We start from the raw sequence: 24,640 nt of genomic DNA, 5'->3' as shown, positions 1-24,640 counted from the left end.
TATTCAGAGATCAGCACTAAAGGATTGTACTACGCACATGGGAAATAAACGGCTGCATTTAAAGGAGTATCACACTTCAAAGCATCCAATTCACCTAGAAATACCAAAATGATAGAGACAAAAGATTGAACATTTTCTGGTCAATGGTAGTTCTTTTCACTAGCCTCTTCACCAATCGAAAAAATGAGCCAAGTCTAATTCTCAAAAATTATAAAAAAGATATTAAAATGGAAAAAATATATCGAGAAATGTTCTTTAGATGAATTGTGATATAGCAGTATAAGAAGCCTAAGGATCTGTAAACCAACTCAAACTAGATGCTACAAAACACACAATAAAGAGAAATCAGATCCTAGTAAGATGTGAAGAAATAAATAAAAAAAATAAAGAAAGAATTTGTACATAGTGTTAGAAAGTTCACCAAAAGCATCCATGGTCAAGTCTATGCCCTACAACTCATTGCCACCTCTTTCCTGTTGTTACATGGGCATACATATACTGTACAATTACCACTATTCAGAACTTATGTGGCAGTTCTCTCTACATACAAAGCACTGTCATGAACCTACGGATAAAAGTCATGCTAATAAAATTATGAATGCTTCCCTGCAATGTTTTTCAAAGATGGAACACTGATAAAATACTCTATATTAGTTTCATAATTATTTCTGTTACTTACACAGTACTGTTGCATTTATTCCTTTTCTTAAAACTATAAGCAGGATATTCAGTGATTGCTTAACTACCTTCACATAAATCACTTCAGTGCTATTTAATCACAACGAAAAAGACAGTTTTGTAATTAAGAGCAACATAACAACTTCAAAGGCATGGCTACTTTAAGACTTGAATTGAAAAACAATATTGATCTGTGAGTACGACATAAAAAAATTACTCAGTACCGTCTTCCCATACATATAGCACATATTCAATAAAAACAAAACATTTCATTTTTCTGTACATTTTCAATTAAAGAAACAAAAAAGTTTGTTTTTAAATGATAATTTTGAACGATGTCTCCACAATTTCTTCTAGGATATGAATTCAGAACATTTTCAAGACCTGAAAATTGACAGAAATGTATCAGATGCTTTTAGAATGTAATAAAATACTGCTTGTATATTAACATATCCAAAATAATAAATTCTATTTGCACTGTGGTATTTTTCATATGTGTAGTTTTCAGAAATGCGCCATAATCCAGATACAGCAATCTGTAAATTAAAGCTGCAGATTTCTTAAATACTGTTAGATGAGCCACTTCAGGGGTGCATGAAGACCTTTCTCTAGTGAGCAACATTGTTGACATTTACTTTTATTCTGAAGATTCTACATTTTTAGAAGCAGCATCTAAGATACTGTTGAAACAAGAGTAAAAATAGACTACTTTCCATAGATTCTTTCATATTATAAAATCAACATTTGCTCTATATTTTTCTTGATTCTTGTGCACGGTTAACCATATCTTTTTCATTCTTATGAAAGTTAGCAGCTGTATTTACATTCATGATCTTTTACACACAAAGAAACAGAAAAAGAATAAAAATTGTACTAGATCCTTTTATAAGCAGTTGTAAAGTTACAAGTAAGGTAATTACAATTAAAGATAACTATGACGTGTAGGTCATCTACTTTGTGTGATTTAGCATGCAAATAGCAATACCATCATAGAAACATCTTAAAATAAAACATAGTGGAAAATCTTATCTACTATGTTAATGTTAAAACATTTTTATTTTTGTGGTAGAACAATTCAAAATTTAAAAAAAGAAGTCAGTAGAAGTAATGATAAGAACAGCACCATTAAATATGTCTAAAAATAGCGAAGCAGCTCCCTGCATGGCTTTGTGCAACTGATGTTTCCAGCGACAAAGCTGGGACATACCATATCACCAGCGCCTTGGCTATGAGAGCTCTCCCTGGGGTCTGGCAGGGCAGGGTCTCTCAAGCCAGGGTATATGACACCAACTTGTAGTGGATTGACCCTGGCCAACAGCTAAGCATCCAGCCAGCCACTCACTCACTAACCTCTAGCAAGAAAAGGGAGAGAATTAGCACAAAACCAAGAAAGCTCACAGTTAAGACAAAGGCAGCTCAATAAGTGGTGGAAAAAGAGAAAAAAACCAATGGAAAAAGAAAAACAAAACAAAACACACACACACACAAAAACAATACTGTCACACACTGCACACACCACACCTGCCCAAGTAGACCAATGTTCAGTGTCTAAGCAACATACTCTGTTAAAGACAAAATCCCTATTTTTTATTGCCGAGCTATATGGTATGGAATATCCCTTCTGTCCAATTTGGGTCAGCTGTCCCAGCTGTGTCCCCTTCCAACCTCTTGCCCTCCACCATCCTACTTGCTGGGGAGGCAATGTGAGAAACAGAGGAAGCCTTGATGTACAAGTACTGCTCATCAACAGCCAAAACACGGGTGTGTTATCAGCTCTAATTTAGCCACACATACAGAACACAGCACTGTAGGGGATGTTATGGGGAATGTCAACTCCCTTCCAACCAGGCCCAGTACATGCCCCCAGGCAGAAGCCAGGCAGCTGGGGACACTGCAGAAGCCTCAGCTCACTAGGCACCTCCCTGGGGATGGGGCCAGGCAGAGGCCAGGCCAAGATGTGGGCCTGCGGGTGGAACTGGCCTGGTGGGGGCTATTGCTTGGCAGGGCAGGGCTGTGGGGAGCTGCCTTGCTGCAGCCTCACTGTCTGACAGCCCTAGGTGTTGACATGGAGTCCTGGCTGTCATGGACAGTCAGGGCTGGAGGTGCCCTCAGGGCCCTGATAATCAGCTTCAAAGTGTAGCCTTAGATTCAGCTTTGAATTCTCAACTGGTGTGGTTGCTGGAAACTTCTAATCTCCTTTTTTCCCCCGATACAATAAATCAGTGGCATGATTAAATAACAAGGCAAATGGTCTACAGATTTTTTATTATTAATACGCTCTGTCATTAATATTTTACACTCACTAGTGTATCTGATTACTGATGTAACATAACACAATGACTAAAGGGTCACCTTTGTGCATTTTTCTGAAAAGCCATTGTTTCTACAAAATTTTTGCACAGAAATCCAATAGAATGTAGTAGATACTGACAAATAACATGGTAAAATACTATTAAACATTCATCCTCATTTGTCTGTTCTTTTGTAAAGTGCTGAACATGATAAATGAAGCAGTTTATCCCCAATTAGTATCATGTAGATGGATAGTTTTAATTATATCAATAATGTTTCTTCAAAAACAAGTCTAAAAGCAATAACAAAAAATTATAACGGAAAAGCATTCATGTGGTGTGTTATTTATTTGTTTAATATTTTTGTTTTGTTTTTGCATTTTAATTGGATTGCAGTAATTGAATCAAAATTTAGTTTCTTGACTTAACATATGGAGTAATAATTTTTTTGCAGGGGAAAAAAAACACAAAACCTTTTCCCAGATGTGCTAAATTACTATTACTTAGCAACTTAAAAAATAATGTTTGAAGTTAATAGGAATCCCTGGATTTAGAATTACAACCTAGAGAAAGAGAAAATGTTACCGATTGGTTTGGCCTAAGGTTCATAAATATGGTTTGAAATTTGTACTTCAGTAACGTAAAGTAGACAGCATACATGTAAAGGATGAGATTTTTTTGGATCAGCTGAAGAAATTGGGAGATTGACCACCTTCTGAGCAATAATGTTACAAAGCTGTTTAATTGAAATTGCATTCTAATTCCACATATTGTTCTTTTTGATTAGCTAAAAAAGCAAAGGCTTTCTGGAGAGAAAAGAAAGGATAAAAAAATACAATGTGATAAGTATGGGTAATTTTTTAAGAGTTTAGAATTCTACAACTCATTTCTGTTCCATTCTTGTAATTTAATTTTCTTAAGGTGATTTTTTTTTCTTTTTTTTTTCCCCCCCAGAAATATTAGGTAAGTCATCTGTTGTGAAATAGAATCCTCTTTACTAACTATGTAATAAGAAATTATCAAAGCAAGATGCTGTCATTTGTTCAAACTGTACACTTAGCATTGGATTCTCTCTAACAGTTCAATCCCTTACCTGTGCGCAAAATCCACATTTACTATTAGTATGGATGGTGCATTTCATTATGTGTATTGTCTTTAAGGAGTTACTAGCAACTCATTACATCTCCAAAAATGTCTTAGAATAAATGTAAGATAAAAAAATTTGTCTGTAACTAACCAGAGAAAAATATGAACTTAAAAACTTTAAAAAGTAAAAACAGTATATTCCCTATTAGGAATTCTTTTAGCTAACCAGATCTGGTATGATTTTCAGAGGACCTTGAAAGAGGTTAAATATCTAAAGCTTAGTGAAATTCAGTGGCATTTATGGCTCTAACTTCTTTTGAAATCTCAGCTGACAACTTCTCTTAGTATGGAAAAATAAACCCAGACATAACAAACAGGTTTCCATATACAATGGCACTGTAACAAAAATATTTTTTTTTACCGGTGGAGTACTGAAAATGTAGAAGGATGAACCCTTCAGTGCCAGAAACTTGAATTTGTAGAGCTGAGACGAATCAGTTCCTTCAAGCCTCTCATGTACCCATCCCATATGTATGACCTGCAAAAGAAAATAATTTAAAATGAAAGCTCTATTTTTCAGTGGGTCAAAAATATATCTGAATAGATTAAGTCTTTCCACGAGGAAACTGGTCATCTTAGATTAGGATGCATCATCTTCTTCATGTTTGCTTTCCCACCGCTACCGTACTCTTGAAGCCTCTAATCATGCTGGTGTGTAAAAAGTCCTTCAAAGTACCTTTACAGTACAGGTTGTCTGAATCTTGCTCTGATCCCAGTCAGCAAAAGTACTAGATTTGCATACACTGTGTGTCTATCTCAGCCACAGAGAAAAGGTGGAATTTAATATGTAAAAATTAAGTAATTATTATAAAAGCAGATGTACCAAGACAGTGAATCTAGCTAAGTTAGAAGGTTCCATTAGTAATCACCATTTGAGAAGTCATTACTTGTGTCTCAGCAGACTCTCACTTGAGCCAGCAGAAAACCTAGGTGCACATAAATATTACAGCCAGCAGTTTATATACAATATGATTCTACCCTACCTATTGCACAGTCAAAACTTGGAAATACTAAACAAACCTTCAGTTGCTTACACCTCTAAAAAAATATATCTGAGTAAGTCACTAGATTTACCTGAAATCAAATAGCTTTCTGTATGCTCACGTTTGCCACTGTAAAGAAATTGTCTTTTTCACACTAATTGTCTTACAGAATTTATATACTTTTTTTAGGTACATTTTATCTCATGACCACGATTTATGTTTTGGTAGAATTAAATGTCAACATAATTTGTTACAGAACTCTGCTCCAACAGTATTACAATACTTTTTTAATATATTTCAGATAAATTAATTTTAAGATAATATAAAATTAAGAAGTAAGAGTGCATGCTTCCTTTCTGAGAGAACTGCAAATTTGTAAAGGAATAATCCCATAGTGTGGTAGTAGAATATCACGAAAGTAGTTGCCCACCAAAAATAACCTAAATGTATTCAAAATGTTTTCATATTCTAAAGTTTTTAAGAGCATATTGCCCTTGAAACAAGAACTGGACTCTAGAATGCTCCACCAATCTGAATATAAAGCTATTGCGTTCTCATTTTCATTTAAGGCTACACTTATGAAAAATACTGAACTACACAGGGGCTGAAATGTCATAACACTTGCGAATATTTTGAGCCCCCAGAGTTCTGCTGCAAGTCAGTGAAAACATAGCCCGAAGAAAGTATTCATTAAATTGTATGAAAAGTTCAGCATTTGCGCTATGGGTAGATTTTGGGAAAAACAAACGAACAAACAAACAAAACCCCCCCACACACAGACAAAAATAGAAAAAGTAAAAAAAAAAAACAGTGATCTCAGAAATACTTTTCTATTGAAAGCTTGGTATGTTCATGAGTCGTTGATACTACAGAGCACAAAGGTGGAAAAAATGGATAAGGATAAACTAATAGTATAGATGTACGTTTATACTCTTGTATCATGAGGATTTCACACATTGTTTTCTAGTTTTTTATTATATGAGGCTTATGTCTCTTACCAATCTATTTGTTTAGAAATGATTATATAGATCAATATGTTGAGCCAGACACTGCTTCTGCTATACTCTTCTACTGAGGTCCAGCATTATCATTCTAAAGAGTAAATAGCACAATAAATACAGTAGCCCTTTCAATTCTCACTTTGCTGTTTCATAAATCCAATAACTCTCCCCAAAATTTTGCATCTATACTAGTCAGCAAAGGTTTAGAAGCAAAATGTTCAGACACTTCATAATTCTAACAAAATATACCATAGTATTGCTGATAATCTACTACAAATTGTATCATATATTGCTTTTATCAGCATGGTAGTATAATACCAAATAACTCAGAAAACAACAATGTCCAAAACACAGGACCTAAACAATACATTATTCTCCTTCACATTCATGAAGTCATGTTTGCTGACTTGCAAATGCACACAATTAATTAACTTGTAACAGTATTATTTTTTTCTAAAAAAATAAATTACTGATTAAATTGATAAGCAAAGGATTTAGCTCACTATTATGTTTTTCATTATCATCATTGCCATCACCACCATCACCACTTATTCTTAAAGCAGCATTCACCAAAGAATTTTAGAATTACCCACAACGTCAGATGGCAAAACTGTCACAGATAGTCTTCAGCTTGTCCAGGCCATTCATCAAACATCATATATTAAAACAAACGTGGCACATCCCAAGAAACATAACTATATATCTTGTTGCAAATCAAAGATGTTTACTTAGTATATTAAAACAAGTTCTTAGAAGTTCTTAGCCGATACTCAGGGCAGGATGATATCAGAAGACTGCAATTCCATACAAGTGTGTTTTCACTTCCAAATAAGTTTGATTTTCTTTTGTTGACAGTAGTTGACAAAAAACACAGGTTGGCCAGTAAGCATTGGTTTTAAGTACCAACAGTAGTGCAGAAGACAACGATAACCTTCTTTTGACTAACATTTTCCATTTAGAAAAAGGGTATTGAATTTCTCTAACTTGAAAGAAAATGAGATTTCTTTCCAATTAAAATGTGCCTTACGCCAACGTTTTCCGTTTGTAAAATGGGAATAATAGTCTTTACTTGTTTTATATAGTCTTTACTTGTTTTAATAATAATAATAATAATAGTCTTTACTTGTTTTATAGAATGTGTGTGAAGACTGTCGCTGCTGTATTCTTATCTACGACTGCAAGATGCAGTAGGAGTGGCAAACATTACAGCCCTGAATTAGTGTAGCACTTATCTTTTAGATTATTCTCTTACGAATGTACTGAGCTACAAACACAGACTGTACTGAGCTACAAACACAGACCGTATTTTCTGATTAGTTGCAGAGATACTCTTTGGCACGTGTTCAAAGATTTTTGGCTGAGATGGAACTGATTATTTATTTTTATTGTAGTCACATCATACAGTGACCAGTCTACCAGTCTACCTAAGACCAGAATCAGCTTTAAATTTGATTCTCCACACTGCAAACAGATTTTCGTAACTATTAGCATCTATGAACTCAATAGTAAGCTGGTAAGCTGTCCTACAGGACATCTTTCAGAATCTTTTTCAACCTTAGACCAAAAAAAAGAATGGTACAAAACCACATTCACTGGATTAGCTTTTGGAGGAATGTGAACCCCATTTTGAGGGAATGGTACTTCTTGAGGGAATGGTACATTCAATGGTTCATTGAATTATTACAACATTGTAACATCTCTCATTTATTTTCTTATTCATTTAATTTATTATTGAAAAAAATACATGGATATGGAGTAAGTTCACGTATTCATTCTACTTTATCAAAGTCTACACAAAAAAACAAACATCAGTACTTCAGTTACCTTTCAAATATATTGCTCTGAGTATTAGTCTGCTTGACTGAAACAACTAACAAAAATTCCAGTTCCAGGAAGAAAGAACTCTAATCAAAAAAAGCCTAAATAACATATCATGGAAGCAAAGAGAGTCTTAGAACTATTAAAAACATAAGAAGAGCCTTTTTGTTTCTAAATTTGATTATAATTCCCAAGAAATATCAGACATTGATCAACAGTTCTTCAGTTCTCATTTTCTTTAAAACCTTTACTTAACTGCACCTTGTCAAAATACGTTGTGGAAGTAGAAAACAATTTTATGTCTCACAGTAGAAATAAGGATGAAATGGCCTGCTGATTTTTTACAAAAGAAAATAAAAAATGATGCACAAAAACTAGACGGTATGTTATAATTCAGTGTAATTTGAAAAACAAACAAATAAAACAACAACAAAAAAATTACCACCCTGCAAACAGTCTTTTAAATCACAAGATTATAGCTTGTATATTACCACCATGAAATACTTACCTAAGTGTTAAAGGTGCTAGTAGACAAAATGATGTAGTATCTTAGTGTTTTTTAGAAAGATCTAAAGATCTAAAAAACACTTATAAAATGAATGCCTATATCAACTTGGTCCATTTTTTTTTAAACACAGATGTGAAAGAATTCAACAAATAGCACATTTGTAGATCAATTTTGAAATCAGAGAAGAGTATCCCTGAAGAATATTAACTGAAGTCTCAGTATTTATATATATTTAGGAAGAGAATTATAGTACAGCTAGAAGACATAAAAGCTTTTTTTGTTTGCTTGCTTGTTTTAGAATTTTTGTGTATTTAGGAGAAAAACAGGGCTTGAGTTGATTTATATGCAGATTGCTGCACCAGATACGGAAGATTGAATGAGATACTCTCTAGGGGAAGAGGGAAAGTCAAGCTAGGTAACTGAGGAATGATTACTATTGAAAGATTTGTAGTGAGCTCAGTGGATTTAGAACTGTATTACCGTTACTTGGGATAAGAGGAAGGCAAACTAGAAAGTAAGTACTAATGACTATGAAAAAGAGGAAGAGCAAGTGTAAACCAAAACGATGAAGGAAAAGACACTCAAAAAGGAGAAATAAACTAATTTGTTAAGGCAGGAAATAAAGAAACAGGAGAAAATATAAAATTAAAAGAACAAGAGAAAGGACGCTATACAGGTGTAGAAAGTGAGAAGCATAAATGCAAGAATATTTGGAAGGAAAAAACAAATAAAAAGGAGTTCCAAATGTATACTTGTCTACAAAAATATAAAACACTAAAAAAGTAAAGAAGGAAAATAGAATTTCCTTCTTCAGAATCAGTGTTTGCTTGAATTTTGCATATATGCATACATATAGTATGTATAAATGCATCTTTTTATATGGATGCAAAAAAAAATCTATTATTTTTTACTTTCTCTCCCCATGCCTTTCTTACTGACAGGTTTATTTAATGGTCATTTAGACCATACGAGTGGACAAAGAATAATTATTCGGTTCAAAAAAAGTCTGTATGGAACAAAAGCAACCAAGTCCTGGTACCCAATACCAAGCTATTTGTGTTTCTTCAGTATGTAAGTGAGATTTTAATTGAGTCTCAGTACGTGGGTGGGATAAAAATTGTTCTGTTACTTGGATTGAAACCTGCCATTTGATTTCTTACAGAGTAATAAGGCATAACACTCCAAACTGTCCCATTCTCAGCACAGCTTTCACCACTCTATTCCCATACTGCATAACCAATTTGAGACTACTATTGGAAACTGCATGGAAAATTACCCATACATCATCAATGTATTATTAAGTTTCTAGTGTGTTCTAACATACTTTGCAAAAGTTCCTGTAGGAACAAAATGAGCAATGGCACTCATTATGAGGAGATAAAACAAGTCACTAACAAAATGTAATCCAATCATAGCAGATAAATGAAAGTTCTTATTTGCACTTACTGTTTTCCTACAGCAATAAAGCATCTTGATGCTGCAATGACTAGGAACCTAACATGTGTTACGTTTAATAAAGCAATCGGTACATTTTGTGTATAGTACTTTTAGTTAAATGGTTAAGAAAAGTAAATGAAGCATAACACTCAAGGGGGAAATGAAGAAAGAAAATCAAGTAGATCTCTGATGTATGAAAAGTCAGAACAGATGGGTACACTCATGTAATTAAAGTGGGATATGAATCTACAACAGATGCCAGCTTGGTCTGCAAGTCAAGAACAAGCGTCGTACCATGAAGCATCGTGGAACAATACAAAATTAAGAAAGCAAAGAGAAGTACATCTTGTGGTAACATAAGTAGTTGCTTTTGGTCTTTCCAAAAACAAGTGGGTAGACTTGTTTTAAAATTTTACATATTGGGAAGAAAAAAAAAATCTTATAGATTTTCTCTATCAACTTTTGTATTTGTATGCCTTTCACATATACAATGATCTACTCCCCCACCCCCCAAAAAGGAATACTAGAAGTTTTGATTAATGGTTATAGAATGTTTGCTATTCAAAACATAATGTTATAGAGATGAAACCATGGAGGAACTTAGAAATGATGACACTCAGTGTTTTACATGCTTCAGCTTCAAAGCAGGCTTTCTAAGTTCCAGCTAAGCACAGCTTGAACACCACAAATAGCAACATGTCTGTACTAAGCCAAAGGAAACTATGAAGACTGATATGTATGTGAATTCATGCAGCTTCCCACCAGTTAGCTGCTGATGCAAAATATGGATTCAGAGTACTTTGGGTAGTGAAAATTGTTTCACCTCTTTGCTTGGTTTAACAAGGAGGCTTGGAGAATTTGGGGCTGATGCCACTCAATTTTTCTCATAACTGTCTTGTTCAGGTTACAATCCAAAACACAAAACTCTCTTGAAGGCATGTAGCAGTAAATCACCTTTGAAAAAAAAATCCTTCTTGAGTGCAACAGGCAGTGGTACCCCAATGCCCACCTTTTATACTGTAGCTCAGTGTAATACTGTCCCTGCGTTCTGTGGCCCTTCCACAGTGCGTGGTTGCCTCTCATGTGAAAGGAATGTCTGGTGAGAATTGTAGGTCAGCTTCCATGACTAAATGTCAAATATATCTGTCCTGTGAACAAGTACAACCAAAATAAACAAAATGCACATCTCTACACAGTTGAGAATTTCTTAGCCCCTCTGTCAGACATCAAAGCAGCTCTGTCAGAGCTGACATTGTTCTCTTTGATGATATCTAAGAGCCATTCTGGAAAGAAGATCCACACAGAATCATATGCTGACAGAGGCCTCTGGAGGTCATCTAGTCCAACACTCTGCTTAAAGCCAATGTAAATCAGTTTGCTCAGTGATCTGTCCAAATGAGTTTTGAGTATCAACATAAATAACATATAACACATGACATAATGCAATTAACATAATAGCAGGTGTTTTTTTTTTTTGTTTGTTTTTTGAATATCAAAGATGAGGATTCCATAGTCTCTCTGAGCAACCTGACCTGGTGTTTGATCAAATCAACAAGTTTCTGTACTTGAACACATTCACATCTTCTCTTTCTGGAAGACCATATTTGTGTCTAAGTTAGTGAGATGGATAGGAAGATTGTCAGGTTCCCTCATTGAATCTGGAGATCATGAAAAATGGCTATCACCAAAACAAGACTCATATTCTGTAAATGTTTTAAATCTAGTTGTAAATCCTTTTGCTTTTGGTTCAATCAGTTCAGTTCAATGTTTCTCATATCAAACCCAAGGAGTTTTGCCTTGACTTCTTAACCTCTTCATTTGTGTTTTTCCTCCTATATTTCCTTGCTAGTTCTTCCAGTTACTGTGTTTCTCTGACATTTTCATGGAAATCATTCCACAGGTTATGTCCTGCAAGAATTCAGAATTAATGAGCATTAATTGCACCTGAATCTGAATTTAATTTAGCTTAATTAGATTTAATTCTTTATTCATGCAGCGCATTTGCTCCTTTTCTCTTTCTAAAAGCAACATTCATATCACAACAGTTGATGGTCAAGTCTTATTTAACTATTGTGATTCTTACTTTTCTGTACTAGCAGATGCCCAGTTCTGTTATAATTCTCGTATTATACTAAATCAGTAGAACTATTTGTGCAGCAGAAACTGTCCAAACTAATTACAAATTGAAAGCTCAGGTCCTTCATGTATGTTTGTTTGTTTTACATGCCTACTCTATCTTTTAGTGATACTACAACAACAATAAAGTATACCTAAAACACTATTCTCTTCTTCACCAAATAAAGACTGTGATTGTTCTGCCATTTTGGAAAAATAAATAAATAAAAAAAAATCTTTCAAACTTATCTATTTCAAAGGAATCCTCAAAGAAGAAAATGCAGTCTGAAAATGAGTCTCAGCTTCCTTCTGCATGTCATTCCCCCAAACAATCACATGACAGTTCTGCTTAAAATTGTGTTAAAATAATTTTAATTGGAGAATCATCCTGAAGGAGAAGGACTGATCTCATAGTGTTAATCCAGTGAAATAGTATCTCTATAATACTGAGTGGAAAAGCAGTGTGTTCTAAAAGCTGTTAAGAGCGTACTCTAAATTCTTTCTGACAATACACAAGGCAGAAATAAAGTGAAAAGGAGAATAAAGAACAATTGTTATTTATTCAATTTTCAGATGTATTATAACAGCTGAGGAAGACAGCTTAACCAGAGAACATGACTTTTAACTGAAGACAGAATTACATTGTTCCATGCACTCCCAGACACACCATAGATCCAGCTGAATGCTAGAAGATGCAGTCAATATATTAGGGTAAGGCACACTACTTAAATACACTCCTCTGTATATATTAACTTAAATAGGAGTAAGTTTCTTTCATCTGACCCATTCTATAGCTTCCAGAATCCAATGTTTACAAGTCTTACAACTTTGAAGAGAATTCTAATATAAACTATTTAATTAACACACAAAAATGGAACATATAAACAGCATGGATGCACTGAGAAACGTGTTTTAGAGAACAGTATGTTCAGAAATGCAACCATGGTATTCAGAATTGGTATTCAATATTAAGGCTTTTTTTTTTTCCAGAAAGTTTGGCAAATCTCTTGATTTTTTTTTTTAATCTGCAGCATGCTCCTCTCTAAAATCAGTATAGTAGTAATAATTATTTACCTCACAGAGGCACTACATATTAGCTAACTGACTACAGGTTGAAAAGTTCAAGTGCTTTGAAGTGGTGCTTAGAACAAGTTGTATTTTCAGTGAAAGAGCAGAAGTCCAAGAAAGATCTCTGAAGCAGATCAAGAGAATTTCATTAGGAATTGCATAACTGACCTCCCATACAAATAAATTTAAAACAATTACCAGGGAAATAACCTTTACATTGTTACTTTATGCTTGAAGAAATTTAGTCCTGTTCCTTTTCTACTGGTGTAAATTGTAAAGCTATTGTTTGCAAGAATTGAATTTCTCCATATTAACAAATGGGAGAAAAAAATTATTGGCATATAATATAATTTTAAAACTTTTTTTTTTTGGAAATAAAGAAGGAAATTTGATCTTACAGGAGTATGTGCAGGGCTTCTTTTAATCTGCAGCATGAGGCCAAGAGAAAATGTTCATGGTATATCTGGGGCAGCAGTTCTGCTATAAGGAACAAACCCTCCATATCTGAGAAGTTCCTTATTCAGCATTAGGATTCATAAAATCATCAAAAATAAAGAGGAAAAGAAAATTCTGAGAAATTTAGTACGTTATGTCTCTGCAATGCAGGACTAATGACATCTACATTGTTTCTAACAGATACTTCCTTATTGGCCTAAGGGTCTCAAGTAAAAGGGCCTTCAAAATTTCTCCTGGAATCTCCCATGAATTTATTAGCTTTACCAGTAATGAGGAAATCTATTCCTCATGTTTAACATGAATCACCATTACCGTCTAAGAGTTTTTACCCTGGCCTGACATTAAACTGATGAAGTAATAATGTGAGAAACTGCTGGACATTGTGTACAGTGCAAAAAACGGTTGGCCAGCTCAAGCCCAAGGCTAAACTAATTAAATAATAATGGTATAAACTAACAGGTGAAATATATCGATAGGAAGTACAGGAACTCAATTTGAGAGAAGAATGTCAAAAGATAGTGAAAAAAGGGGGATAGTTTACTGACAGTTGTTGCTAGTATCACAGCCCAAAGCTGAAATACTCCAATAAGCATGTAAAATCATAAAAAATAAGGAGCAACAGAAAGATTAAAATTTGTCTGGGTTACTTTTCTTGGGAGGGGGAGGAAGAGAAAGAAAAAAAAAGAAAAAAGAGGTAGATAATCTATGTGAATGGGGCTTCTGGAAGGTCTGGCTGACCAGCCCTGTACCTGATTACAACAGGCTGATGTAAAAATACACCATAATAGTAAATCTGTTGTTTTGTTGACCATCTATCTGACTGGCTTCTGCAGTCCGGAATCAGTGAGGTGTCCCCTCCACTCTACCTGCAAATGCTAGCAATGCAATGGAAGACGGACCAAAGCTCACTAACAGAATTTGCCTCTCCGTATACTTTTCAAGTATTTTCCAGTAAACACTTTTCCAGTTGTTCCTATGGCCTCTGACATACAATTGCTGATTATACTTGCTTACATGCTGTACTCTAACTGACTTCCACCCTGTTTTTCAGACTCGTTTTTCAATATGTCAAGATCATTCTTATGTCTAGTGCTATTCTTTAAAGCCTCATGTCTGCAAAATTAATAGGCTTACTTTTGTTAATACACCATAAAGAAAATATTCAAGAGAACTGGATCCAGGACAGGTCTTTTCAGGACTTCTAGTCAATACATCATTCAGTTTTGAAAGTGAACCATTTATAGCTATTATTGGATTATCTAACAAAGTTTGTACAACCAAATCTTGGCAACAGTTGTTTAAAATATTGTTGTGTCAAGAAATGTCATAAGCCTTACTGAAATCAAGACACGTTGCAGCAAACACCTGTCACCCATGTCACCCATCCACATGAGGAAATTAGATTGGTTGTCACTATTTATTCTTGACAAATCCTTCAGGGCAGTCACTCATCTGTTATCTCAGATGCATACAAATATTTTGCTTATTTATTTCAAATTTCTTTCTAGTGATTGATGTTAAATTGACTAGTCTATAATTCTATTGCTTTTCTTTCTTTTTCATTAACAGCCATGATGTTTGACCCTTGCTAGTCTTTTGGTATGTCACCCTGCAAACCTACTTTTTTCAAGTATGTTAACAGTAAGAGGAGGTCGAAGGAAACATTGGACTACTACTTGGAGTGGGTGGTCACCTTACACATAAGAAAGGGGAAAAGGCAGATGCATTTAATGCCTTTTTTTTTTCCCCTCAGTATTTAACAGTAATGACAGATCTTGGGCTGCCCAGACCTCAGAGTTGGAGGATCATGACTAGGGGAGCAGTAACTTTCCATCTGTGGTCACTGAAATTGTAAGGGATCAATTTTATCAGCGTAACATTCACATCCATGGTGTCTGGCAGGATTCACCTCAGAGACCTGAAGGAATTGGTGGATGTTCTATTTATCCTTTGCTGGTGCATCTTAATCTGTGTCCTAGCCTTCCAGCTAGTCGTATGCTATGCTTTTATAATCATTGTTTCTAGATTTCATTTTCTGTATGATTTCCTCCAGAGGTCAATGAAGAGCTCATGATTTAGGCATCTGACTCTTTCTTTATGGAAGACATATGTCAGAAACAACAAAATAAAATGATTCAAACCCCAGTTAATTCAATTACTGTGTTACTGCAGTCTTTGCAAGCCTTGACTATGGCTGTGAAGGCCAATGAATAATTCTGGTGAAGTATCTCTGCAGTGAAGACAGATTCACAATCATTTTATGGGTTGACAGAGATACAGATGTGAAACTTTGGTATAATTTAGTGGGAGTTTCACAACTACAGGGCTGCAGATGCAGAATGCATTGTCTCTGAGATACCACCATGCACAAGCCTGCTAAAAAAACACAAGAGCTTGACCAAGACTCCAAACTTAAGGGATCTCACAATGCTCTAAATTACTGACTTTTATGAATATTGAAATCCTCTCAATCACTACAGAAGAAAAATTAAATATACAGATGCATACGTAGGTAGGGAGTTTACCTTTTCCTTGAACTACAAAAAATCAAAGCAAAGAAAAAAAGAGACATCACAGGAAGCAGCAAAAGCCTGTTTTATAGCATAAGAATAAAATATATAGTCTTAATATCTGATCAATACTTTGCTATTTCTACCAAGAAGAAATCACATTATTTTAGTGGAGGACAGGAAATGTTTTTGTTATTCTTAAAAGCATTAAAAACAGTAAATGAAATATAAAAACACCTTGAAAATAGTGTTTCTGTACAGAGAATCACCTAATTTACTGTTTTATAAAAAATATATGGAAATCCAACAGTGTGTGCCTTTTTAAAAATTGAGTCCCCAATCTATGCCTGCTAATAACACAGAATCAAGTGCTTTCAAGTCTCTAGAGCACTGTAATAAATTATATCAGGTAGAATCAAAACTTATAGTATTTGGAGAACGGTGACTGTCAACAGCCTTTGTACTCAATAAAATAACGTACAAACTGCCTCAATCCCCCTCTATCCTTGTGAAGCACCAATATTCTCTAAAAGTATCCAATGCCTAGATGTTATCTGAGATCTACACAGGTTATATATACAAAGAGCCAGAGCTTTAGCAGTGGTATTTACTGAACACCTTTTTATTTATTGTGATTTCTGTATATTTGTTAAATCCTTGTAGTCCTTAACAAGGACTAACTAGTACGGCATGGCTTAGGGTAACTCTCAACACAAGAGAATAATCCATTGTTTGCTACTGTCAGTCCTGCCTTAAATTTTCAGTTCCTGAAATTAAGTTTCTAATTGTATCTTCTTTTGCTTTCATATTCTGCATGGAAAAAGTGGGATAAGTACTACCTAACTTTAGGCACCTACCTTAGATGATAAGCTAAGAGGCTACTCTTCTTAGGACTCCAGTAGAGCAAAGACAGAGAAAAGGCTCCTACAAAGAATAATTTAAAGCACCAATATCAAGCGCTACATTTGAACAACTCTCAGGAAGAGAATAATTTTCTGCACTGATTATGTGGGTAGTTTATGGACACTAACCTGTTAATTTAGGTGTCATGGTTTTGGCTGGGACAGAGTTACTTTTCTTTGTAGAGGCTTGTATGATGCTGTGTTTTGGATTCTTTTATGAAAATAATGGTGATAATACAGGGATGCTTTAGTCATTGCTGAGCAGTGCTTACACAGAGCCAAGGACTGTCAGCTCCTCGTGCTGCCCTGCCAGACAGGAGGCTGGGGGTGCACCAGGAGCTGGGAGGGGACACAGCCAGGACAGCTGGCCCAGGCTGGCCAAAGGGATGTCCCACACCATGTGGTGTCATGCTCAGCAATAACAGCTGGGGGACAGAAGGAGGAAGGGGGGTACGTTGGGAGTGATGGTGTTTGTCTTCCCAAGAAACCATTTGGCATGATGAGTCCTGTTTCCCTGGGCGTGGCTGACACCTGCCTGCCAATGGGAAGCAGCGAATGAATTCCTTGGTTTGCTCTGATTGCACACATCGCTAGTAAACTGTCTTTATCTCAACCCATGAGCTCCTGCACTTTTACCTTTCCAATTCTCTTCCCCATCCCACCTGGGGATAGTGAGCAAGCAACTGGGTGGTGCTGAGCTGCCTGCCGGGGCTAAACCAGAACATTAGGAAATCAGATTAGGTAGTTAGGGTTGGATTGTATGATTGTCCTCAATATTTAAAAAAAAAATATGAGAATATCTTTTTAAAACTGTAACTTTAAAGCTATACATTACATATATCAAAATTGATATAAGTAAACTTTAAATAGCTCCTAAATTACTTGTAGTAGAGGGTTTACCCAACAACAGACATTCAAATTCAATACCTTTTCCCCTAGCTTTCATAATCACCAGTTTTTCATATGGGTTTTATTAATAATTAAAAACCATGGCAGAGAGATCAATTAAATGATTCCTTCTTATACAGAAGAGGTATTTGTTTTGGTTTGGGGGTAACTTCTGATCATCTGCCATATACAGAATTGTTTTTTTTCAAGTGCATTTTTATTTCAAAATACTGACCTAAATATAAGAAAATAATTTAACACAGGAGAAAATATTAATGGTTAAATATTTTTAATAACTTATTGAAAAGTCTATAAATTTCCAACTACCTTTTACAAATAAGATGACAAAACAGTGACATATAGAAAACATATAAGCTGTCAAACTAGTAACAGATATTTATTTCTTCCTGATACGAAGCATTTTGACTCAGTTTTTGACGTCTGTAATAAAACTTCATAATAAATTTCTACAGTAAAACATTAAATATTAAAGACAGCTTGCTTAATTTTCACTTCTTTAATCAACGAAGCCAACATTTTTGCAAACTGCAAGGACTGGACACTTTCTTCCTGAGTAATGGTACAATGCCAAATTGACGATATGAAAGCACATATAAAGTGAAGTTTTCTAATAACACATTCAGAGTGCTTCCCCGAATTACAGGATTAGCCTGGAAAATGCTACAATTATGTTTTACAAAGTAAAAGAAAAAAAACTCTTTACAATGCTATAAAAAGTAAGAAGGCTTCCCACTATGGTAAATTCACTTGGGTCTTTGGGACATTTGGCTAGCTGGAGCAGAAGCATTATCTCACTAGGCTGAGCTCCATAAATCCCAGACAAATGCTCATGGCAAACATGTAATCTGCACAGCTTGACATATCCAAAACAGATTGGTTTCTTAATGCACTGCTTGGCTGTCTGTGCATGATATGCAATGTAAATACAGAGTTAACTTGTCAGACTCACTGTAATTATACTGCATGCAAGCACACACTGTGCTTTCCACGACATGGTTGTAATTTATGTTGTCCCCGTCTTTCATGTATATACGTTATGTACTAAAAAGGACAGTTCAGAACTTAAAAACACAGAAAACATTGTTTTATAATTTGCAAATGGGCTAAATGTGTGCATGTAAGCTCTTAAATTTTGCAGCTGAACAAGAATTAGAAAAACTGGGTAAAATAATGAAAGTCTTACCTGGTCTGAGGGAGAACAGCATTTATTTGCCATTTTCATCTATGAAACAAAGATGGAATAATACTCAGAGTTATTAATATGCTGATATGAAGAGTTTCTCAATTAGCATCGAGGTAGTTATTGAACACTGTATTAACACTTTCAAATTATAAGAAAATATATAGTTCCACGCACAAATACTGGATTTTTACTATTATACTAAGTTTACAAAACAAAAGACTGGAAACCTTTTATCTGAGTTTTCATGAAATCCTTCATAAAGATTTGCATTTATGAATTTAACTTTTCCACTCCGGGTAAAAATATTATACTGTCCTGTAGACACCTCACTTATGAAAACAAATGCCATACTGTATACGACATGTTTAAGGATGAAGGGAATATTGCTTAGAATTTCCTTTAGTTTATTGTCAGTATAAAGTTACATATCTTTCTTCTCACAGTTCAAATAAGAGTCCTGCTGATTTTAGATTTTCTTTGGCAGTCATAGTTTCCACAGATGAGTGGTGGACAAATCCTGGCAGATATTCCCTTCTTTAAAGTGAAATATTAGTAAGTGTAGTAATGAAATGGAATAAGACTAAGTGACTGTATATATAGACTCCTTTACACTCAGGGTTATAAACTGCAAAAAGTCATGCAGCTGATAAACACTTCCAAAGGATCTTGTCATTACACAGCCTATTTTGTAACAAATGAAAGGTTTGTGATAAATACCAAAAGCTACAATTATGCACAGGAAAAGCTACAATTTCAACAGAAAAAGAGCAGAAGAAATCTGGGGCCCTCTCTTGTATCCTGGCAAGAGCAGATTTGTAAGATCAAATCTGCAGAAAAGCAGAGCATGTCTGTAGTCATGTAGCTTAGTAAACACAGTGACACCATTACCTGTTACAGTGAGTCAATTCTGGACAACAGCTGAGGGCCCACCCAGCTGTCCTCACTTCCCCTTTCCAACAGGAATAGGAAGAGAATAGGAACAGGAAAAGCAAGAAGACTTGTGGGTCAAGATAAAGTATATTTAATAAGTGAAGGGAAAAAAAAAAAAAGAAGTGACGTAAAGGCAATCCCTCACCACCACCTACAAGAAGACCAATGCCCAGCCAGTCTGCCAGCAACAGCCACCAGGAAGACAAATGCCTACCTTCTACTGCTCCCCCAGCTTTACTGCTGAGCACAATGATGATGGTATGGAATACCTTCTTGGACAATTTGAGTCTGCTGTCCCAGCTCTGTCCCTTCCAAATTTCTTGCCCATCCCTCACTGAGGGGTGGAGGGGGTCAGAGTAAGAAAAAGAGAAAGCCTTGGTGCCCTGCAAGCACTGCTCAGCAACAAACAAAACACTGGTGAGATATCAACATTGTTTTAGCCACAATTGCAAAGCACAGAACCACAATGGCTGCTACGAAGAATGTTAATTCCATCCCAGCCAGACCAAGCACACCTGTGAGAGGCCAACAGGCTTTGTGTTAATGTGAATGACAGAGACCTCAAACTGTTTAAGGGTTTTTCTCAATTTGTCTTGGGCTCTCTGAAGCTATTTTACAGCTCGTTTAGCGATAAAATAACAATATAATGACCATTAGACTATTCTCTATTTGGTTTTAGCAATGTATAATTGCAGGATGTAATTACATATATGTGTATACATGCGCTTGTAACTAATAGATGGCAATAACATGTTGTAATTCTCTATCGAGTTACCCATGACTGCAAACAAAATAGCCTTAGAACACAATGTGACGTGGAGGAGTATAAGATGACAGCAGGAGCCTTCACTTTACGGACACAGGCAGATACAAAGGCCCAGGCCTATATGAAGTCATCAGTCATCCCTAACCCATCACGGGCCACCAAGCCTTCTTCCCCACGCACTCACTTTTTCAGCCTGTTTGAACTGAATTGTTTGCTTGAATGGTGCAGGTGTGCTGCTGGGACCAGACAGGTAGGGGTAACTGATGAACTTCACAGGTGCTTCCAACCTCAGCCATTCTGTGATTCTGTGATTCCATGCTGGGAGAGCCTGCCAGCCCCTCAGAGGGGTCCTGCCATGCTTTGCACCACCTCCCCACCACCCTAGAGGAGGAACAGAGATAACCACAACAGAGGCAGGGCACAGCCTGCAGGTGCGGGCACATGTACCATGGCACAGACAAGGACAAAAGGAGGGGACTGGAGCTGACAGGCAGCCGCTAAGCAAAGTGGGGGCTACTAACATGGCTCCTCACAGCTTCCACACACAGCTCTGCCCAGAGCAGCCTGACCCCAGGCTGCACGGCCACATGTGGCCCGGACGGAGATGAGGCGGCAGAGCTTCTTTTTCTTGGGACACTGACAGTAACAAACCAGTGGGAACCCTAGAATCCTACACTGTAATGTGGATAAAACAAACTGGTCACATGCTCAGTGTTGCTGAAGGAAGCAGAGCTCACGGGTCTGCTTTAGTGAGTGGCCTGATCCTACTGGCCTAATCCTGAGCATTTGTGCAGGACATAATGAAAAGGCACATGGAAGCCTGAAACATCAGGAGGAATGCCATCACACCCTGCCCAGCTTCAACTTCAGCTTCAGCCTGTCTCCACTGCTTTGGAGAGAAATACACACGCAAAGTAACTACACAGAAGCCAAGCTATATAAACTTAATATATTATTTCCATGCAGGTGACCACAGACATGCTAAGTAATAAGATTACGATAATATAAAACAGTGCAAATAAGCAGGGCTAGCAGTGATCCTGTCTCGTTCACCTGCCTCTCTGGCTCAGTCCAAACTACTTAAGCTCCCTATATAATAGGAGTAATTTTTCTTATCTTACTTTTTATTTTATTGTGTTCAGATGTGCCTGGAATATTGAGTGTGAGACTGGCCATGCAGTTTTTCTGGAGAATGAGGGAAGAGCACCGTGAAGAACATCTTCACCACCAGTTAGCTTCCTGTTGGTACAGGCAATAGGAAAGAATGCTTTGGACTCTGCAGCTTTTCACTGTACAGACCTAGTTCATTCAAAGCAGGGATGGCTGCAGCCCTAATGTGGGTCTGTGGGGAGGGGAAAGAACTCCTGCACCACGTTACATCCTGAAGAGAGAGAAGTATGCACTCTGCACTTTGCCCAGCACCACATGCTCTCTACATTCCTCCACAGCTGGTGCACTGAGACAGGAATACAAATGGAGTAGGCTACATCTTGCTGGGACTGCATTAATATTCAGCACTGCAGTATAATAACTGGAGCTGGAGACAACAAGAGAGCTAAAACCAAAACCCTGGATCTGCGAAGACTGCAGGCAGTTTGGAAAAGGAAGCATAAAGCAACTGTAAATACTACACTGTTTTAAATAAATACATACAGGGCAGGAACAGAATGGGGATGAAATAATTCAGAACCACATGCTTAAACTCAAATATCTCCTAGGCTGGGATTTATCTCACTTAACTTTGAAAATCTAAAAAAAAAAAAAAAAAAAGAAAAATTTTTACATCTAATATACCTATACTCCATTTCTAGTGAGCAGAGAGAAAAAGCAAGATTTTGACAGGTACTTATTTTTTTTTCTAGGTAACAGAGGGTTATATGCAACTGCTTATTGTTTGGCTAAATTTAGGTGATGTGGTTCCTAGCCTTCCTGACACAACCTTCTTTACAACCTCAATGGCTTGATTTGTGATACTTTCAGATGGGAATTTACGAGTTAAAAACAAAAAAAAAGGCAGCAAAGAAATACCACGTTTTTCTACCACCAGCAGAACTGTTATTGAGGTAGTCAAATTTGTGTTTCCTACATATTGTAGGCACCCAAGGATGTTGTTTCCATCTACAGGTACCCCACATATTGCTATGGAAAGAAAGCAAGACACCTTCCCTCCTCTTTCTTTTTTATATGCAAGTTCAAAACTCCGAGTTCGTAAGTCTCTCACTAGCCAAACAGAAATTTCACTCCACTTTGATATACAGTATTACTTAGATATACCTGTACATGAAGGCATAACAGAAAATGTTTAATACTACAATATGTACAATTAAAACAGCTGTCAAAGACAAATATCCCTGTTTTGAAACCAAATTTTAAGTTTCAACCACTCTCCAATGAAGCTGCTGGAATGATTTAAAAAAACCTTAAATGATACTTTAAGTGGAACAACTGTATCCTAACTCATTTTCTTACCTGCTTATGATTTATTCATCTATTTGTGATTAAAGTTCTGAAAAACAACACCTTTAAAATGTACCAAAAAAAAAAAAAGAAAAACTTGAAAAAGTTATAAATACAAGAAATAAGTCTCAGTAATGCAAATGAACTGGCAGCATTAAGTTTATGTGTTTCTGCATACCATTACTATATTAATGTTCAGTGTTATATTTGAAAGAAAACAAGATCTATGAGAAAAGCTTCACATATTTAATAGCTTGTACTTGAATGGCACAAAACAGAAAAATATCAATTATTCCAAATTGTGAAGAACTTCCCCAGCACAGCATTGCTGCACCCTACAAAAAACAAACAAACAAACAAACAAAAAACTTCTAACTAAGCAAATAAGAACAGGAGCAGTGCAATGCAGATGCACATTCAGACTGAGTTGTCCCTGTGCTTTTCAACTCATCATGGCAGCTTCACTGGCAGTTTCTGTTCCCTCTCTCCCCTCAGCTTCTTCAGCTGCACTTCCTTCTGTGGGAAAAAAGGTGCACGAAAAAGTAAATGTGAGGTCCTGATTCACCTCTATTATTTTCTTCTGCCAAAGGTAAATGTGAAGAGCTTGGAGAACACTGAGAAGATTGGAGATCATATCACAAAGAAAGAAGATGGGGAAATTTCACGCTGGCAGAAAAGTATGTGAAATACAAGAATATGAACGGAGCGGTGAATAATTTCTGGCAAGAGTCCTTAGAAAAAAGTAATCCATACTGCTTCTAAAGCTCACAATTACAGGGAGATTTTCCTAGCTAAACATACAAGACATGTATCAGTAAGGAGGGTTGAAAAGACACCTTTACATCTTTCTCAATGTTGCAATATTCCGTGTACTCCTCTGTCTTGTAAGAATTACCACTCTGCAGGCTGGTACCAGAATCATTATTTCTCATTTACTGAGTAACGCTTTCTAGATACGGTAGCATCCAGGGGTAGCATTCTTATGCAGTGATGATTCCTCACATCTTCACTATTGAAAGACAACTCCTCCTTTACACTTGATCCCCAGAGAGCTTGCCTTTGCAAAGAAGTTAGATGTTTCAGTACTTCAAAAAAGTAGTCTGACATTAACAGAAGTGTCACATTGTGGCAGAGTTATTTTTATACTGCCTACATTAGGATTATCTTCTGGCATCAGCAGGAGATCTGACAGAGCTGCCAGTTGCTGAATGAGACTATATTATTGTAAAGTGGCAAAATAAAATATATTAGGGTAAAGTGATGTATGAAAGAGAGGGTGCACTACAAGAAAATAATTCATCTGCATCAGGAGCACTTTACGAATGAAAATTCAAAGAGAAATTATTCAAAATGGTATGCAAAAGTATATGACAAAAGTTATGTATAAAAGAGTAGCACAAATATGCACAGCTGAATTAAGAATGATTAAACTGCAGGAAGAGTGGATAAAATCAAGAGATAAATATTAGCAGAATCAAAATA

General features: G+C 36.0%; 1 protein-coding gene across 10 annotated transcripts in view; it reads right to left on the bottom strand.

Moving 5' to 3' along the window:
• SNTG2 (syntrophin gamma 2) overlaps positions 1-24,640 on the bottom strand; it is a 279,525-nt gene that overhangs the window by 51,532 nt on the left and 203,353 nt on the right. For all 10 annotated transcript variants that reach the window (XM_066994855.1, XM_066994853.1, XM_066994856.1 and 7 more), the window contains 2 exons: positions 19,006-19,044; positions 4,477-4,593 (listed from right to left, as the gene is read on the bottom strand). In XM_066994855.1, coding sequence (XP_066850956.1) covers positions 4,477-4,593; positions 19,006-19,044 — 156 coding nt within the window. The remainder of the gene's footprint in view (positions 1-4,476; positions 4,594-19,005; positions 19,045-24,640) is intronic.

The sequence above is a fragment of the Anser cygnoides genome, chromosome 3 (genome assembly GCF_040182565.1).
Source record: "Anser cygnoides isolate HZ-2024a breed goose chromosome 3, Taihu_goose_T2T_genome, whole genome shotgun sequence".
In the NCBI taxonomy this organism is placed as follows: domain Eukaryota; kingdom Metazoa; phylum Chordata; class Aves; order Anseriformes; family Anatidae; genus Anser; species Anser cygnoides.
The sequence above is the reverse complement of the archived record's forward strand: the minus strand, read 5'-3'. Positions and strand labels throughout refer to the sequence as shown.